General features: G+C 47.1%; 1 protein-coding gene across 2 annotated transcripts in view; it reads right to left on the bottom strand.

Moving 5' to 3' along the window:
- Positions 1-18,149, bottom strand: part of SUGP1 (SURP and G-patch domain containing 1) — a 29,614-nt gene that overhangs the window by 5,376 nt on the left and 6,089 nt on the right. The window contains exons 4-8 of one of the 2 annotated variants that reach the window (XM_060296946.2): positions 17,058-17,258; positions 14,682-14,793; positions 14,255-14,355; positions 13,185-13,308; positions 4,475-4,830 (exon numbers count right to left, since the gene is read on the bottom strand). In XM_060296946.2, the coding sequence (XP_060152929.1) occupies positions 4,475-4,830; positions 13,185-13,308; positions 14,255-14,355; positions 14,682-14,793; positions 17,058-17,258 (894 nt within the window). Of the gene's footprint in view, positions 1-4,474; positions 4,831-13,184; positions 13,309-14,254; positions 14,356-14,681; positions 14,806-17,057; positions 17,259-18,149 lie in introns of both variants that reach the window. The other variant, XM_030880013.3, reaches the window with a different exon arrangement.

Below are 18,149 nucleotides of genomic sequence, written 5' to 3' on the forward strand. Positions count from 1 at the left end.
AGCTGCACTAGCCATACTACTATCAGACAAAATATACTTTAAATCAAAAAAGGTTTATGAGAGACAAAGAAGGATGTTATATATTTACAAAGATTTGATACAGAAAGAAGATATAACAATTAAATATACACACAGACTTAACAACAGAGCCCCAAGATAAATGAAGCAAAAATTGACAAAACTGAAGGGAGAAATAAACAGTTCCATAGTAACTGTTAGAGATTTCAATACCCTATTTTAAATAATGGACAGAAAATCAGTAAGGATATAGAGGACTGAACAACACTATAAACCAACCAGACCTAATAGATATCTTTAGAACATGCAATCCAACAACACCAGAATACACAGTATTCTCAAGTACACATGGAACATTCTCCAGGATAGATCCTTTGTTAGGCTACAAAACAAATTTTAATAAATTTTAAAAGACAAATCATACCAGGTATCTTTTCTGATCACAATGGAATAAAGCCAGAAATCAGTAATGGAAGGAAAACTGGAAAATTCACAAACATGGAAATTAAACACACTCCTAAACAACAAATGGGTCAAAGAAGAAATCACAAGAGATCAGAAAATGCTTAGAGATGAATGAACACAACAGCGCAGCACACACCAAAACTTCTGGGGTGTAGCAAAAGCAGTGCCAAGAGGGAAATGTATAGCTGTAGATGCTCACGTTAAAAAAGAAGATAGGGCTTCCCTGGTGGTGCAGTGGCTAAGAATCCGCCTGCCAATGCAGGGGACACGGGTTCGAGACCTGCTCTGGGAAGCCCCCACACGCTGCAGAGCAACTAAGCCCGTGCACCACAACTACTGAACCTGTGCTCTAGAGCCCAGGTGCCACAACTACTGAGTCCGTGTGCTACAACTACTGAAGCTCGCATGCCTAGAGCCCGAGGTCCAGAACAAGAGAAGCCACTGCAATGAGAAGCCCGTGCACCGCAACAAAGAGTAGCCCCAGCTCGCCACAACTAAAGAAAGCCCGCGTGCAGCAACGAAAACCCAATGCAGCCATAAATAAATAAATAGATAGATAGTTAAATAAATAAATAAAGACCTCTGATCAATACCTAACTGTACATCTTAAGGAACTAGAAAAAGAAGAGCAAACTAATTCCAGAGCTAGCAGAATGAAGGAAATAACGATTAGAATGGAAACAAAAGAAACAGGAAATACAAAATACGAGAGAAAAATCAATGAAACCAAAAGTTGGTTTCTTGAAAAGACCAACGAAATGGACAAATCTTTAGTCAGACTGCCTAAGAAAAAAACAGAAAAGACTCAACTACTAAAACAACAGGGGGATACAGCAGTCCACTTTATCTGCAGGGGATACATTCCAAGATCCCTCTAGTAGAAGCCTGAAACTACACATAGTACTGAACCCCGTGTATACTATATATACATACATACGTGTGATAAAGTTTAATTTATAAATTAGGCACAGTAAGAAATTAATGACAATAGCTAATAATAAAATAGAACACTTACAACAACATACTATTATAAAAGTTATGTGAATGTGGTTTTTCTCTCCCTCTCAAAATATCTTATCACAAATGTAATGCCTTTTCCATTTTAACTAAGTACTCAGCACACACTGTGGCCATAACTTTCGCAGTTTGAGGTACGACAGCAAAACTAGCACAAACTTCTTTTTCCTTCTTCACAATTTCACGGATAGATGGTTTGTTCTTACCATAGATCTTGGAGACCTCAGCTTAAGTCAAGAACTTTTACCCTTTCACTTAAAGGAAATACTTGACAGCTTCTCTTTGGCATGTCTACATTGCCAGCATCACTACTCTGTGCTGTGAGGCCATTATTAAGTAAAATAGTAAAATAAGGATTATTTGAACATAAACACTGCAATACCATGACAGTCAATCTGATAACGGAGTGACTACTGGTGACTAATGGGTGGGATATGCTGGTCAAAGGGATGATTCACATCCCAGGCAGGGTGGAACAGACAGCACGAGATTTCCTCGCAATACTCAGAATGGCACAAACTGGATCACCTAGGACGGCACAAACTACCAAAACTAACTCAAGAAGTAACAGAACACTTGAATAGACCTATAACAAGTAAGGGGACTGAATCAATAATCAACTCTCCCCTCCAGCCCACCAAAGAAAAGCCCAGAACCAGATAAATGCACTGGTAAATTCTACCCAAGATTTAAAAGAAGAGTTAACACCAATTCTTCTCAAATTCTTCCAAAAAGTTAAAGCAGGACACACTTCCTAACTCATTCTATGAGGTCAGCATTATCCTGATACCAAAAGCAGACAAAGACAATATAAGAAAACTACAGACCAATAATCCTTATGAGTATAAATGCAGACAGAAATCTGCAACAAAATATTAGCAAACCAAATCCATCAGCATGTAAATAATTAGTAAACTAATTATTTACTAAAACGGAGGGGGATTTATTCCAGGAATGCAAGGGTGGTTTCATCATACAAAAATCAATCAATGTAATACTCCACATTAATAGAATGAAGGGAAAAACCCACATGATCATTTCAATTGATGTAGAAAAAGCACTTGACAAAATCTAACACTCTTTCATGATAAAAACACTCAATAAACTAGGAACAGAAGGGAACTTCTTCAACATGACAAAGGTCATCTATTAAAAACATACAACAACATCATACTCAATGGTGAAAGAAAAGCTTTCCCCCCTAAGATCAGGAACAAGGCAGGGATGCCTGCTTTCACCACTTCTGTTCAGCACAGTACTGCAAATCCTAGCCAGAGCAATTAGGCAAGAAAAAGAAATAAGAGGCATCCAAATTGGAAAGGAAGAAGTAAAACTATCCTTATCTGCAGATGACATGATCTTATGTGTAGAAAACCCTAAAGACTGTTACCCCAATAAATGAATTTAGCAAAAGATAAAAGATACATAATCAACACACAAAAAATCCGTTGTATTTCTTATACTAACAACAAATAATCCAAAAAGGAAATTAAAAAAAAATTCCATTTGCAACAGCATCATAAAGAGTAAATCACTTAGGAATAAACTTAACAGAGGTACAAGACTTGTACAACAGAAAGACAAAACACATTGAAAGAAATTAAAGGAAACCTAAGTAAATGGAAAGCTGTCCCATGTTCTCAGATTGGAAGACTTAAAATGTTGTTAACATGTCAATACCTCCCAAAGCAATCTACAGATTAATACAGTCCCTATCAAATCCCAACAATGTTTTCTGCAGAAATGGAAAAGCCCATCTGGAAATTCATACAAAAATTCAAAGGACCTCGAATAGTCAAAGCGTGAGAAAGAGGAACAAAGTTGGAAGACTGACACTCCCGATTTCAAAATTTCCCACAGAGCTACAGTAATCAAAACAGTGTGCTACTGGCATAAGGATAGATATATAAACCAGTGTAATAGAGCAGAGAGCCCCAAAATAAACTTTCTATGGGATTTTTGACAAGGGTGTCAAGAGACCATTCAATGGAGAAAGAACAATAGTCTCTTCAACAAATGGTGCTGGGAAAATTGGATCTCCACATTTAAAGAAATGAAGTTGGACACTTACCTTATAACATATATAAAAATTAATTCAATTTAAGAGCTAAAACTATAAAACTCTTAGAAGAAAACATAAGGGCATATCTTCAAGACTTTGGATGTGGCTACGGTTTCTTAAGACCAAAATCATAGGCAACAAAAGAAAAAATAAATTGCACTTCATTAAAATTTAAAACTTCTGTGTATCAAAGGACATTAAGGGGATGAAAATACAGCCCATAAAACTAGAGAAAATTTTTGTAAATCATGTATCTGAATGGGGGTTAATATCTAAAACATTTAGAGAACTCCTACAACTCAATAACAAAAAGACATACAACCCAATTAAAAAATGGGCAAAGGACTAAAACAGACATTTCTCCAACTAAACTATAAACTGACCAATAACACATGAAAAGATGCTCAACACCATTAGTCATTAGGGAAATGCAAATCAAAACTACAATTTGATTTCACTTTATACTTATTAGAATAGCTATACAATAAGGCGAGAATGAGAAGAAACTGGAACCCTTGTGCACTGCTGATAGGAATGTAAAATGGTGCAGCTGCTGCAGAATGCAGTTTGGCAATTCCTCAATAAGTGAAACAGAATTACCGTAAGACCCAGTGATTCCACTCCTAGGTATATACAAAAAAGAATCAAAATCAGGGGTCCAAACGGTATTTGTAGGCCAGTGTTCACAGCAGCACTACTCACAATCGCCAAAAAGTGAAAATAACCCAAGCTTCTAAACAACTGATGAATGGATAAACAAAATGCTGTCTATCCGTACACTGGAATTCTATTCAGCTGTGGAAATAAATGAAATTCTGGCATGTGCTTCAACACAGATGAACCTTGAAAACATTACGCTCAGTGAAAGATGCCAGACCCTCCCCAGGAGGCTGAGGGAGGGGGTCGGCCCACCTGACAGAGGTGAGGGAGAAGCATCCACGTCCCTCTGCACCAGCTCGGCAGGCGGGAGCTCCACCTTGTCCTCTTCAGGACCCCACCGGCTCTTTCGCTTCCTCTTCATGTTGGCTGTGGTGGCTGGCTTCCCTGGGGCAGCTGAAGATGGGTTGACGTTGGGCAAGGGGGCAGATGAGGTAGGGCAGGCAGTGGCGGTGGGCATGGACCCCAAGGGGGTCTCAGGAGGAGATCTGCGCTTCAGTCCGAGGTCAGGTGCCGTGGGGGTGCCCGTGGGACCAGCCTTGGCTTTCCTGAACTCCTCCAGCTTCTGGCGGTAGTACTTGTACCCTTGGCTGTTGGGTTCATACAGAAAGCTGCAAAAGAGAGTGGGGGGCACACCGTCATTGGGCCTCAGCCCCCTACCCCTGATTTAGGGCAGAAGAAGCTTGGGCCTTGTGTAGGCACACTGGGGCCAGCTAGGTCACTTCGGGGTCATGTTAAGATGGAGGTCTCTGTCGTGACCCCTGCCCTGCCAGGCCTCAGTGGCTGCTGGTGCTGGTGGCCCAAACTAGAGGAACAGTGTGACATGGCCACAGTCTGTCATGATGCTGTTCCTGTGAGCTGAGGGCCACTGCAAGCCCCTACCCCATCTTTATTGGATGCCCATCACAGTATCACTGATTCCCTGCTTCGAAGGAAAAGGAGCGGGCTCTCTCAGACCTTCCCCAGGCTCTGCCAGGCTTCTTCCCCTGCTGTCCTAGATGAGTGCACCAGTGCCTACAAACCAAGAAATCCTGAGTTGCGAGAGACACCTGGTGCCAAAAAGGGCAGGATTTGTCCCAAACCTGACAGCTGAGCATATTTGTGCTCCTTTCTGATGCACCCCTGAGAGGCATCAACAGTGGACAGAGACAAAACAAAGACACTAAACATCAGAACAGACAGGGAGCTCACTAGCAGCCTTGCTGGTAGCTGTTGGTCCCCAAGTGCAGAGCAGGAGGTGCTGGGTTCAGAGCCGGCAGAGGCTGCAGCTCCTTCTGCACCTGCCCAGCATCTCTCAGGCTATGCATGTACTGAGCCAACAGTCCCACTTCTAGAGTGAAGAGTCACAGCCCAGTTCCACATAGCAAAACCTGTGCACAGCAGAGATTACAAAGCCCTTGACAAGAAGGGGCTAGACTTGCACTCATGAACCTGGAAAGACAGTCACGGCACAATGCTGTAATACAAAAGCAAAATGCAGGCTCGAGGATGCTGTAAATTCCTTTTGTATAAAAGGAAATTAGCAGAGAACAAATCCACATACTATTTCTACATGTCTACGTCAGAGATGGGAGAGGGATGGAGGACTCCCAATCCCGCTAACATCCTAGGGTGGGATGGAGGGATGGGGAGACTGTGTCATCTTCTTTGTATTCCTGGGTCATGGTACAAGCATGTACACCCTTCAGAAAACCCAGTGTGGAACATTTGTAAAAGTTAAAAGAAACAAAGATCAACAAAATCGTTAAGCCTCTAGCCAAGCTAAGAAAAAAAGAGAGAGGACACCAACTACTAACAACAGAAAAGAAAGAGGGGCCATCACTACAGATCCCACGGACATTAAAATTACTACAGATTACTATGAACAACTCTATGCCCACAAATTTGATAACCCAGATGAAATGGGCCAATTCTTTGAAAGGTACAATCTGCCAAAACTCACCCAAGAAGAACTAGACAATCTGAACAGGCCTATTTTTATTAAATAAATTGAATCAGTAATTAATAACCTTCCAAAAGTTCACTGGTGAATTTCACCAAACATTTAGGGTAGAAATTATACCAATTCTGTACAATCCCTTTCAGAGGATAGAAGCAGAGAGAATACTTCCTAACTTACTCAGTTACCCTCATACCAAAACCAGACAAAAACATTACAAGAAAAGAAAACTATAGACCAACATCTCTCATGAACACAGATGTAAAAATCCTCAACAAAATATTAGCAAACCTAATCCACTAATATATAAAAAGAATAGACACCACAACCAAGTGGGATTCATTCTAGGCAGGCAAGACTGGTTCAACATTTGAAAATCAAGTAATGTGGGCTTCCCTGGTGGCGCAGTGGTTAAGAATCCGCCTGCCAATGCAGGGAACGTGGGTTCGAGCCCTGGTCCGGGAAGATCCCACATGCCGTGAAGCAATTAAGCCCGTGCGCCACAACTACTGAGCCTGCGCTCTACAGCCTGCGAGCCACAACTACTGAAGCCCATGTGCCACAACTACTGAAGCCCGCGTGCCTAGAGCCCGTGCTCCACAACAAGAGCAGCCACTGCAATGAGAAGCCCGCATACTGCAACGAAGAGTAGCCCCTGCTCGCCGCAACTAAAGAAAGCCCATGTGCTGCAGTGAAGATCCAATGCAGCCAAAAACTATGAACAAATGAATAAAATAAAATAAATTAAAAAAAAAGAAAATCAACTAATGTAATCCATCAGGTCAGCAGGCTAAAAAAGAAAAATCACATGATCATATCAATCACTGTGGAAAAAGCGTTTAATGAAATCTAATACCCATTCATGAGAAAAACTCTCAGTAAACTAGGAGTACAGGGGAACTTCCTCCACTCGATAAAGAATATCTATAAAGAACCTACAGCTAACATCATACTTAATGATGAGAAACCTCAAGCTTTTCCACTAAGAACAGAAACAAGCCAAGAATATCCCACCTCCCCAATGCTTTTCATCATCATTCTGGAAGTTCTAACTAATGAAATAAGATGAGAAAAGGAAGTAGAAGGTATACTGAGAAGAAGGAAATATAACATGATCGTCTACATAGAAAAAACAGATGAAGGACTTCCCTGGTGGTCCAGTGGTTAGGACTCTGCACTCTCACTGCTGAGAGCCCAGGTTCAATCCCTGACTGGGGAACTAAGATCCTGCAAGCCATGCGGCGCGACAAAAAATAAAAATAAAAAACACAGATGGAAGAATAGACCCAAAAACCCTGGAACTTAATAAGGTATTATAGCAAGGTTGCAGGATACAAGGTTAAAATACAGAAGTCAATCACTCTTCTATATACCACCAATGAACAAGTAGAACTTGAAACTAAAAACACAATACCATTTACATTAGCATTCCCCCATATAAAATAGGTAAAGGGTAACAAAATATGTACAAGATCTATACGAGGAAAACTAAAAAACTCTGATGAATGAATTCAAAGAAGAACTAAATAAATGAAGAGCTATTCCTTGTTCAAAGATAGGAAGGCTCAATGTTGTCAAGTTGTCAGTTACTCCCAACTTGATTTCTAGATTCAATGCAATTCCAGTCAAAATCATTTATTCTGTGGATACTGACAAACTCATTCTAGAGCTTATATAAAGAGACAAACAACCCACAATAGCCAACACAATACTGAAGAAGAAGAACAAAGTTGGAGGACTGATACTACATGACTTCGGGACTTACTGTAAAGCTACAGTAATCAAGGCAGTGGGGTATTAGTGAAAGAATGGACAAAGAGATCAACAGAACAGAATAAAGAGCCCAGAAACAGATCCACATACATATAGTCTGTTCTTTGACAAAGGAGCAAAAGCAATACAATGGAGCAAAGACAGTCTTTTCAACAAATGGTGCTGAAACTGGACATCCACATGCAAAAAAACCACAAACAAACAAAGAATCTAGAAACAGACCTCATAACCTTCACAAAAATTAACTAAAAATGTATCACTGACCTAAACGTAAAACATAAAACTATAAAACATAGAAGAATACCTACATAACCTTGGGTATGGCAATAACTTTTTAGATACAACACCAAAGGCATGATCCATGAAAGCAACTGATAAGCTGGACTTCATTAAAATGAAAAACTTCTGCTCTGCAAAGGACAACATCAAGAGAATGAGGAGAAAAAGCCACAGACTGGGAGAAATATTTGCAAAAGACACATCTGATAAAGACTGTTATCCAAAATATACAAAGACTTCCCTGGAGATGCTGTGTTTAAGAATCCGCCTGCCAATGCAGGGGACACGGGTTTGATCCCTGGTCCGGGAAGATCCCACGTGTCATGGAGCAACTAAGCCCGTGCGCCACAACTACTGAGCCCATGCACTGCAACTACTGAAGCCCGCAAGCTTAGAGCCCATGCCCCGCAGCAAGAGAAGCCACCGCAATGAGAAACCCGCGTACTGCAATGAAGAGTAGCCCCCGCTCACCACAACTAGAGAAAGCCCACGCGCAGCAATGAAGACCCAACACAGCCAGAAAAAAACAAACCAAAAAACAAACAAAAAAATCCAAAATATACAAAGAACTCTTAACACCCAACAATAAAAAAAACAAGCCAATTAAAAAATGGGGGCTTCCCTGGTGGTGCAGTGGTTGGGAGTCCACCTGCCGATGCAGGGGACACGGGTTTGTGCCCCGGTCGGGGAAGATCCCACATGCCGTGGAGTGGCTGGGCCCGTGAGCCACGGCCGCTGAGCCTGCGCGTCCGGAGCCTGTGCTCCGCAACGGGAGAGACCACAACAGTGAGAGGCCCATGTACCGCCAAAAAAAAAAAAAAAAAAAAAAAAATAGGGCCAATGACCTTAACACATGACTCACCAAAGATTTACAGATGGCAAGTAAGCATTATGAAAAGATACTTCCCTTCATGTCATCAGGAAAATGCAAATCAAAACAATGAATATCACTACACATCTATAAGAACGGCCAAAATCCAAAACACTGACAACATCAAATGTTGATATGGAGCTACTGAAACTCTCATTCGTTGCTGCAGGGAATGCAGATGGTACAAGCCATTTTGGAAGACAGTTAGGCTGTTTCTTACAAAACTAAATATACCATACAATCCAGCAATCACACTTCTTGGTATAAAAGAGTTGAAAATTTATGTCCACACAAAAACCCTGCACACTGATGTTTACAACAACTTTGTTCATAATTGCCAAAACTTGGGAGCGACCAAGATGTCCTGCAGGAGGTGAATATTAAATAAACTGCGGTACATCCAGACAATGGAAAATTATTAAGTGCTAAAAAGAAATGGGCTATCAAGCCAAAAAAAGACTCAGAGGGCTTCCCTGGTGGCGCAGTGGTTGAGAGTCCGCCTGCCGATGCAGGGGACATGGGTTCGTGCCCCGGTCTGGAAAGATCCCACATGCTGCGGAGCGGCTGGGCCCGTGAGCCATGGCCGCTGAGCCTGCACGTCCGGAGCCTGTGCTCCACAACGGGAGAGGCCACAACAGTGAGAGGCCCGCGTACCGCAAAACAAAACAAAACAAAAACAAAAAGACTCAGCGCAACCTTAAATACATATTACTAAGTGAAGGAAGCTAATCTGAAAAAGCAACATACTATGATTCCAATTATATGACATTCTGGAAAAGGCAAAACTACGTGGTTGCCAGGGGTTAGGGAGGAAAAAGGGATGAACAGGCAGAACACAGGGAATATTAGGGCAGTGAGAATACTCTGTATGATATCATAATTATGGATACATGTCATTACGCATTTGTACAAACCCATAGAATACGCAACACCAAGAGTGAACCCTAACTATAGACTTTGGGTGATCATGATGTGTCAACGTAGGTTCATCAATTGTAACAAATATACTATCCTGGTGGGGGATGTTGATAATGGGGGAGGCTGTGCATGTTTCGGGGAAGGGGGCACATGGGAAGTCTCTGTAGCTTCCCCTCAATTCTGCTGCGAACCTAAAACTGCTCAAAAAATAACATCTTAAAAAAAATTAAGAGACGAAAGCAAGAAGTCGTTCAAAGAGGGAAGGGAGCAGATGGCTGAATTTAAAAAAGACTCGTAGCAACCAGGACATGGATTTAAAGTGATTTGGTTCCTCCAAGAAAAGCAGACTGGGGAATTCGCCCACTGGGGCAGGGGGGCAGCTCCTAACGGGGTGGGTCTCCTCTAGGCTCACAAGCTTGCCTCTTCCTGGCCTCAGCTGCTGATTCATGCTGATTCTCTGAGAGGCAGCACCCAAGAGCCCCCCATGGGTATGCCTGTCTGCGAGGAGCATAACAGCTCACTATGGGCCCAGGGCACAGGTGCAGGGAATTCTACAACGAAGACCCCCTCTGACTGGTGTAATCCCACCCACAGGGTTAACCAAAGTTATCACTTTAGTGTCTTTTCCTTCCAGACTTTTTCCACTGCAGATTTATTTGAACAGAGCTGTGATTCTATTTTCCGTATCCTGATATTTTAAGAATTTCTTAACCCGACAACATAAAGCTTTCCTGTCAGAATGCAGTGTAGCATGGTGGTAAAGGCATCTCCACCAACTGGCCTCCTTGCCTTGCTCACCTGTTAAAGGCCAACACGCCAGGCAGTTGTAAAGAACAACATGGTTCACCCGGGTGATGTGTTAAGAGTCACACGTGGCTTGAGGTGTGCTGGTTGCTACCACCTTCAACAACTTGCCTTCCGATGGCCACGATTCCACTGGGGAGATGCAGTTATAGGAGTTTAGCCCACTGGGGCTGGACTTTCATTGTGTTACTAATTTTTCAAGACTATGACAGTGCTATATATATAACATTATTTCTGGGGATGGCATCTCAGAAGTAGAATGACTGGTCAAAGGAACAGACATTTCCAGCTTCTTTACGGATGAGCACAGCTATTACAATTGTTTCCCAAAACTCACAGCTGCTGGGAAATCAGAAGGGAAGGGCCCAGAGCAGCAGGAACACGGGTGGCTGTTAGATTTGGGGTGAGAGGAGCTGCCTTGCACCTGACCCCATGTGAAGATGAAACAGTCTGCTTGGTATGAACCTGCATGCCTTGCCCAGGTCCAATGTGTGGAGTGCCAACTGTAGTTCAGCTCTGGTGTTGAAATGAGCTCCCCCAGACCACGCTGGTCACCTTCAGCTACTTCTCTGCCAGACACCCCCAGGCTCTGTCCTCATCCGTGGCAGTCACCCTCTAGCCTCCATCAAAGCCACACCCAACAAGCTGGATGCCTGCCAGTAATGCCCCCACAAGGCACAAGAGCTGCAGGGAGGGCCTGGAGTCACTTGTGGTGATAATGTCTCTTCGCTTTGACCCCAGGGAAAAGGCTCGGCTGGAGCTGCTGAGCCCTGGACCCCTGTGACCAGGGAGAGCCACTTGCGCTGGGGGTTTTGTACAGAATTCCACTACCTCGCCTACTTTGCCTGAGATAGATTTTTTGTCAGCTCTTGTCACGCTAAGTGACAGTACACTAAGTTTCCTGTTTAAATAAACTTACTTAGGTAAATGAAAAAGAAAAAAAAAAGACGTAGTGACTTATACCGTAACACTGCAACACTGGTTTGGGTAGTGCAGAGTGGTGGCCGATATCACTACTTTGTGAGGAGATCCTGGGTCTCCTGAACTCTAGACCCAAACACCCCACAGCCCCCACGAAAGCTCCTAGCTGCCCAGGTACCAGACACAGGGACACCTGAAACCCTCAGCAGCCCTTCCCCACCCCCGGCCCCACGCGATGGTTCCCTTCTGTCCCCATGTGCCTCAACCTGGTGTGCCTGACCACCCTCCACAACTGTGGCCAGATGATCCTGGAAGAACAGTTGACCCTGTCACTCCCTATGCAGACCCTCCAAAGGCTCTCAGTGGACACCTGAGCCCTCTGGGACCCAGCCCGGCCCGGCTCCAAGGCCCATCTGCACTGCGTCAACGCTCACCCTGCCCCCCCGCCAAGGTGGCACAGCGCCCGCCATCTCTGCCACTTCACTCCTGCGTGGCAGTCCCTCCAGACGCCCTTCACTTTGTTCCATGTCTAGCTCAGCCTGGCTCACATGTAGTAGATGCGACTGGCCGCCTGCCCGGCATCCACACCTTCTTTCTTCCTGAGCCCCTGATGGTGTCTAGAGCTGCAGAATCGACCAGCCCAGATGGCTGCTGCTCTAGCGCATTCGTTAAAAGCGCCATCGCATCTCCTCACTGACTGAATGGGGACTTGTGTTACTCGTGGCCAAGCGTCCTCATGGGTGCATCACCTCCACAACAGGTTCAGCGTCCACCTCACAAACCTCTGCCGGCCCCCGCCCTGCAGCAGTGACCACCCCTCCCACACCCCAACATCCAGCCCCCCGACCCGCCTTCCCCCACAAAGAGCTGGGGCTGAACCCACCCAACGAATGACAGAGCGGGGGGAGCACAGACCCAGCCTGAGGGAGTGGTGTGTGACTCTGTGGCTGGGAACAGCAGGGAGGCCAGGATGCTTGTCCCACCCACTCTGTGGAACCTGCACACAGGCTGTGGGTTCCCCCACCCCAGAGCCTGAGGTATCACATTCCCTGCTTTCCTGCCATTTCCCTTGTCGTAAAGATGAGACCCTCAGGATGCAAACAGTGAACAACAATTCTGTGAGTTTCTGCTCGAGAGCCTGGCCTATTCTGTTACAAGGGAGCAAGGCAAGTGCTAGAGACTTTCTCCATGAGGCACCTGGAAAACACAAGGCCCCAAAGGTCCCCACACACCTGCCTCAGAGATGATTCAGGGCACCGATGTGCACCTGGGGAATGCCTATGCGGTGGCACGCCTAAACTCTGTGGTCAGAAACTCCTGGACCTGAGTCCTGGCCCTGCCAACTTCTTGCCATGGGACCCTAGCACGTCTCAATACCACACCAAGCCCATTTTCTCAGCGGGGGAGCTGTGACTAGGGTGAGAGGTTACCTCTCCAGTGGGTTCCCCCCCACCACTTACCTGAATGCCTGGTTCTCGCGGTTGTTCTGGAGGGCAATGGTTTCCACCTCGGGACCCCCATCCGCTATGAACCTGGCCAACTTTTCTGCGAGGTTCTTGACCTCTTCATCCTCTGGGGGTGAAACTTTAAGCAGGCTGTCAGTACTGAGCTCAACTCACCACACCCAACAGCCTAATTTCTGCTAAGAACCCCGGGCAACAAGAGGGGTTTATTTTAGGAACAATACAAAGAAAAACAGGCAAATGGGAATCAGATTACTGCACTGGAACCAAACACCTGAATTAATATAATAATATATCTTGAGCTTCTGCCCCCCACACCCTACCCCTTCCCACCCCTGGGGGTTTTGGACCCACACTGGGACATGGGAACAGAATGTGAGGGAGAGTCTGGGTCCAGGCTGGAGAGATGGGAATCCCCACCTCAGTCTTTCTGCTGGCAGCTGTCCCCCCAGGTCACATGGGGGGATGGGCCTGGCCCACCTCTCCTGGGAAGAAGGTCAGGGCAAGGGACTGCAAGTGACAGACATGATGAACCAACGTCTGTGGCCCACATTTGGCTTAAACATCAATCCCCCTGCTGCCCACCAGCACCTGGCTGGGGTTTCACTTCATTACAGCTGGAGACCAGGCAGCATCTCACCCTCCCGACACTCATCCCACCAGCTGACCGTTTTTGTCTCCTGGCCCCCCTCGACAAGTGTCAGTCACTGCATTTGTCTCTAGGTGTCCTCAGTGCCCAGCACGCATCAGGTGCTCATTAGCACTTGTGAAAATGACCATGAACCAAGGGGCAAATGTTCCTCCCCTGTGCCCCGTTTACATGCACAGGGCTGAGCTCCTGGACATGACCTTGACCTTTACCTTGACCCTTAGATTTCATCTCAGAGCACTGGCAGGGAGGGCAGTGCTGGTCCCAGCATGACCCCAGCCCCCTGGGAGGGCATAGACCTGCACTGTCAACGCCACCCCACACCACGACGGGTTCCAGAAAAGGAACCCCGATTCCACCTGGGGCGTGGTTTGTCCACACGCCTCCCTAGAACCTCCCACCCCCTTCAGCCACCTACCTTTCTGAGAGGCTGCCTGCAACTTCTGTGCTTCCTTTCTTATCTCAGCCACCTTCTTTCTGTAGTAGAGGAATTCCCTGCTATTCTTATCATGCAAAAACCTGGAGAGTTTTGTAAAACAAAGAGTGGAAAATGAGCAACGGGGATGGGTGGACCCATGCAGCTTCTGAACACATACTGTGCAAAAGCAAGCTGGTGAGCAGAGACACCTCGATGGGGCCCAAAAATAAGTCTCCACACCACACTGGGGCCCCTTGCTACCTCTGGTGTGAATTAGAAAGCTCTCAGAACAGTATCTGGCCCACGCAAGTAAACACCCAGCCCCGGGCAGCTTCAGTCACCACCAGGGTTTTACAAGAACATTTGCATGTACTAACGTGGCAAGAACATTAAGTAGCAGTGGTCTTCCCCTCCCAAAAGTACTTACGAAAATGCTGGGTTATCCTTGTAGTTCTCCATAGCTACTTTTTCTAACTCGGGGCCTCCTTCTGCCACAAAGCGGGCCAATTTCTCTATCACTTTCCGAGTCTCGGCTCCCTCTGGGGGTGAAACTTTAAGGAGGCTGTCAGTACTGGGGTTCAACTCACACACCCCACAGTCAACAGGCACACTCTCTCTACGGACCACAAGGACAGAGGGGTCGGGGGAGAAGAGGGTGAAATGCGGGAGGTTGTCGGGCGTCCCGGGTCCATGCACAAAGCACCATGATGAGGGGTGAGTCGGTCTAGACAGCCTTTGCGAGACATGCTGGAGGGAGAAAAGTGTGTGAGCCTCCCAAAGGCCAAGCCAGTCCCCAGGCTGGCAGGGAGATGTTGGAAAACATAGCCACCCTCCCCCTCCTTTTGTGGAATGCTCAATCCCTTTCTTTACCAGTGTTCAGTACAGTAAATCAATTCCCTTTCATCCTTCAAAGACAAATTCTTTTTTTTTAAATATCATTACAAACTCTGATTTTAAGATGTCAGTGGGTTTCAATCCAACACAATTAATATCATCATAGAAGCTCAATCACCCCCTCTGTGGCCAGTGGAGCCTCTTCAAGCTGGCTCCCGAGGCCTTTGGACATGACCCCAGTCTCTGATGGCCTCCTCGATACCTGCTGGGACAGGGCACTTCAGGATCATCTCAGACGCTTCCTGCCCAGACCTAGAGCCAGCCATTTCTCCAAGAAGTCCTGGTTTCCATGAGTGAGAACATGTGTTTCCAGACCAACATCTGGGAGCTAGGGACACTCATTGCAACGGGTTTAATTGTTACCTCAGAGCACTTTCAGTGAACACCACTAAAAAATATATTTTGGGGGCTTCCCTGGTGGCGCAGTGGTTGAGAGTCCGCCTGCCGATGCAGGGGACACGGGTTCGTGCCCCGGTCCGGGAAGATCCCACATGCTGCGGAGCGGCTGGGCCTGTGAGCCATGGCCGCTGAGCCTGCACGCCCAGAGCCTGTGCTCCGCAACGGGAGAGGCCACAACAGTGGGAGGCCCGCGTACCGACAAAAAAACCGAAACAAAAAAAATATACATATGTGTATATATATATATATATTTTTTTATTAGCCTCCACTTTGAGCCACATGGAACTTGCTTTTGTATTTACTGCTGGCCTGTTTCTGAGACTGTCAGCCACCATACAGCTCACATCCCTCATATGAAAACGCCCAGAAGAAATTTCTTGATGTCAGTCAGTGTTTAGGAATGTTTGCTCCTCCTGGCAATGGGGCCAGACACTGAGCCTGTGGCCACTCTTATTCCCCCTGCTGCTTGTACTGCCAGGAAGCTCGCGGGGTTGAGGTGGCGGGGTACAACATGTGGCCTAAGGAGGACCTATAAGAGGTCTCAGAGACATTCTGTGTCTACCTTTTTCCTAAGCCTCATCCTCTTCCCACATGCCTGGCAACGACCCTGACCTGGTCACTTTACAAGCACAGGTGCTTTTCTGAGGTTGTATCAACAGCAGGCCATAAAAGCCTCAAGGGCCTTGAGACACCCACTGCCCCTCATAAAGTAGCAGTTCCCAGCAGGGTACCCTTGAACTGCCAGGGCCCCTCTCTGAGGAAACACCACACTCACTGACTCCATTCTGACTAATGCTCCAAGCTTCGAGGTTGGCCCCTGATCTGTTTAGATAAACGGCCTGAAGCTGGCACCCTCATCCAGAACAAGAGGCCTAGAGGCTGTCATGGCATGATTATATGGTCGCTTCAGTCTGTCCTGTCAGGCAGACATGACTGTGCTAGCCATCCTGGAGCAGAGGTGGCCTAGGGCCAGGACTTCACACAGCTCGTTCTCCACACAGCACCGAAGTCTCGTTCTGAATATGGTCATGGCTGGATGCACTAGGAGTGCCACCATCACCACCCTCCTCCACCCTCCTCCACCATGGGGCTGGAACTGGCTCACCCAAGGCCAATGACTGTCCTTCCCTGGGCAGGAGAGCACGCCCTCCAACCGGCACGCTCATACCTCTGGCCCAAACTCGTGGAGACAAGTACCCGCACTGAGGAGCTCCTCTTCTAGTACTGGATGAGGAGGGCACAAGTGAATGCTCCCCTGAGAACGCCCCCCCGGAGGCCAGCCCCCACACAAGTGGACAGTGGGTCCCACAGCTCCCAGGATGAAGCCCACACTCTGCAGCCCCTCCATGCTCCCCATCCCTTCCTTCACCTCGCTCATCCTGAAGGCACCCCCTGACCACAGCCCCAAGCACCCCACAGCCCTGGCTGCGCTGTCCCCGGTGCCCGTGGACCCTGCTGGAGCAGCTGGAGGGGCAGCCGTGGAAGGGGGGCAGCAGCCCCGGCCCCTCACCTTTGATCTCCAGCCACTGTTCATAGTCCTCCTCCTCGTCCTCGTCAGGAGACTGGAAGACGCTCGGGCGGCTGGCCACGGGCAGCTGCTTGGCATGCACGTAGTTCTTCATCTGGCCCGGCGGGCTACTGATGAGGGGGGGCCTCTTCCCGGTGCGCGGGAGCACACGAGGCGGGGCAGCGGGCGCACTCGGGCGGGCATCTTGGGATACAAGGAAGGATACCCACACTCAAGGTCTGTGGTGCAGGTTTCCTATCTTCCTGCCTAACCTGCACACCCTGAGCCCCAAGTGGCTGGGTTCTTAACTTCTCGCATAGCACTGGTAGGCAGTGGGTGACCAGAAGCACTCAGGGAGGACGCCACCCCCATTTTACAGATGAGGACCCCTGAGGCGCAGAGAAGAACCTACTGTGGTCACCCAGCCCGGGACTCTGCAGGCGGCAACTCTGGCAGTAGGTGCCTCTGATGCCTATATCCATAGACTAGGGATGCTGCAGCTCTTCCGGATGAGACCTGAACCCCCACGTCCAGCTTACACTCACTCCCTCTGCTTGTCAGTAGTGGGCTGGAGCCAGTCTATTTGGGACTTTTCAAACACGACTCATGGCATGAGACCCTGCAGTGAAGAGCTCATATAGCCCTTTCTCCCTCTCTGTGGGCAAACTTGGCCTTGGGTTAACTGTCTTCACTGTTACCTGGGAAACCTGACAAAGGTTGAAGGTCAGCTGTTTCACCAGTAACTTTCTTACAGTAAAAATGAGACTGGTAAACTGCACAACCACAGATACAGGTGGGCTTCCCACAGGTGGTGATTCTCACACCTGGCGTGTCCCATGGGGCTCCTGTGGGCCAAGCGCACCTGCCCCCCGCCCCCGCCCGAAGAGGGTCCTGTTCCTTGCACCTGGGCTGCCGCTCTGACTCAAGCCTCAGTCCCACAACCCTGGGGCATGCTTAGTCCTGGCCCCTACCCCCTGGATCGAAACCTGGCTTCTTTGTCTCCACTTCTTGGGGGTAAGCATCTAGAGGGCAAGGTCTGCACTCGCCCCTTGGGCGTTTAGTGTGAGGACGAGTAGAATGAGGGCGCTCAATGAA

This window comes from Globicephala melas, chromosome 3 (genome assembly GCF_963455315.2).
Source record: "Globicephala melas chromosome 3, mGloMel1.2, whole genome shotgun sequence".
In the NCBI taxonomy this organism is placed as follows: Eukaryota; Metazoa; Chordata; class Mammalia; order Artiodactyla; family Delphinidae; genus Globicephala; species Globicephala melas.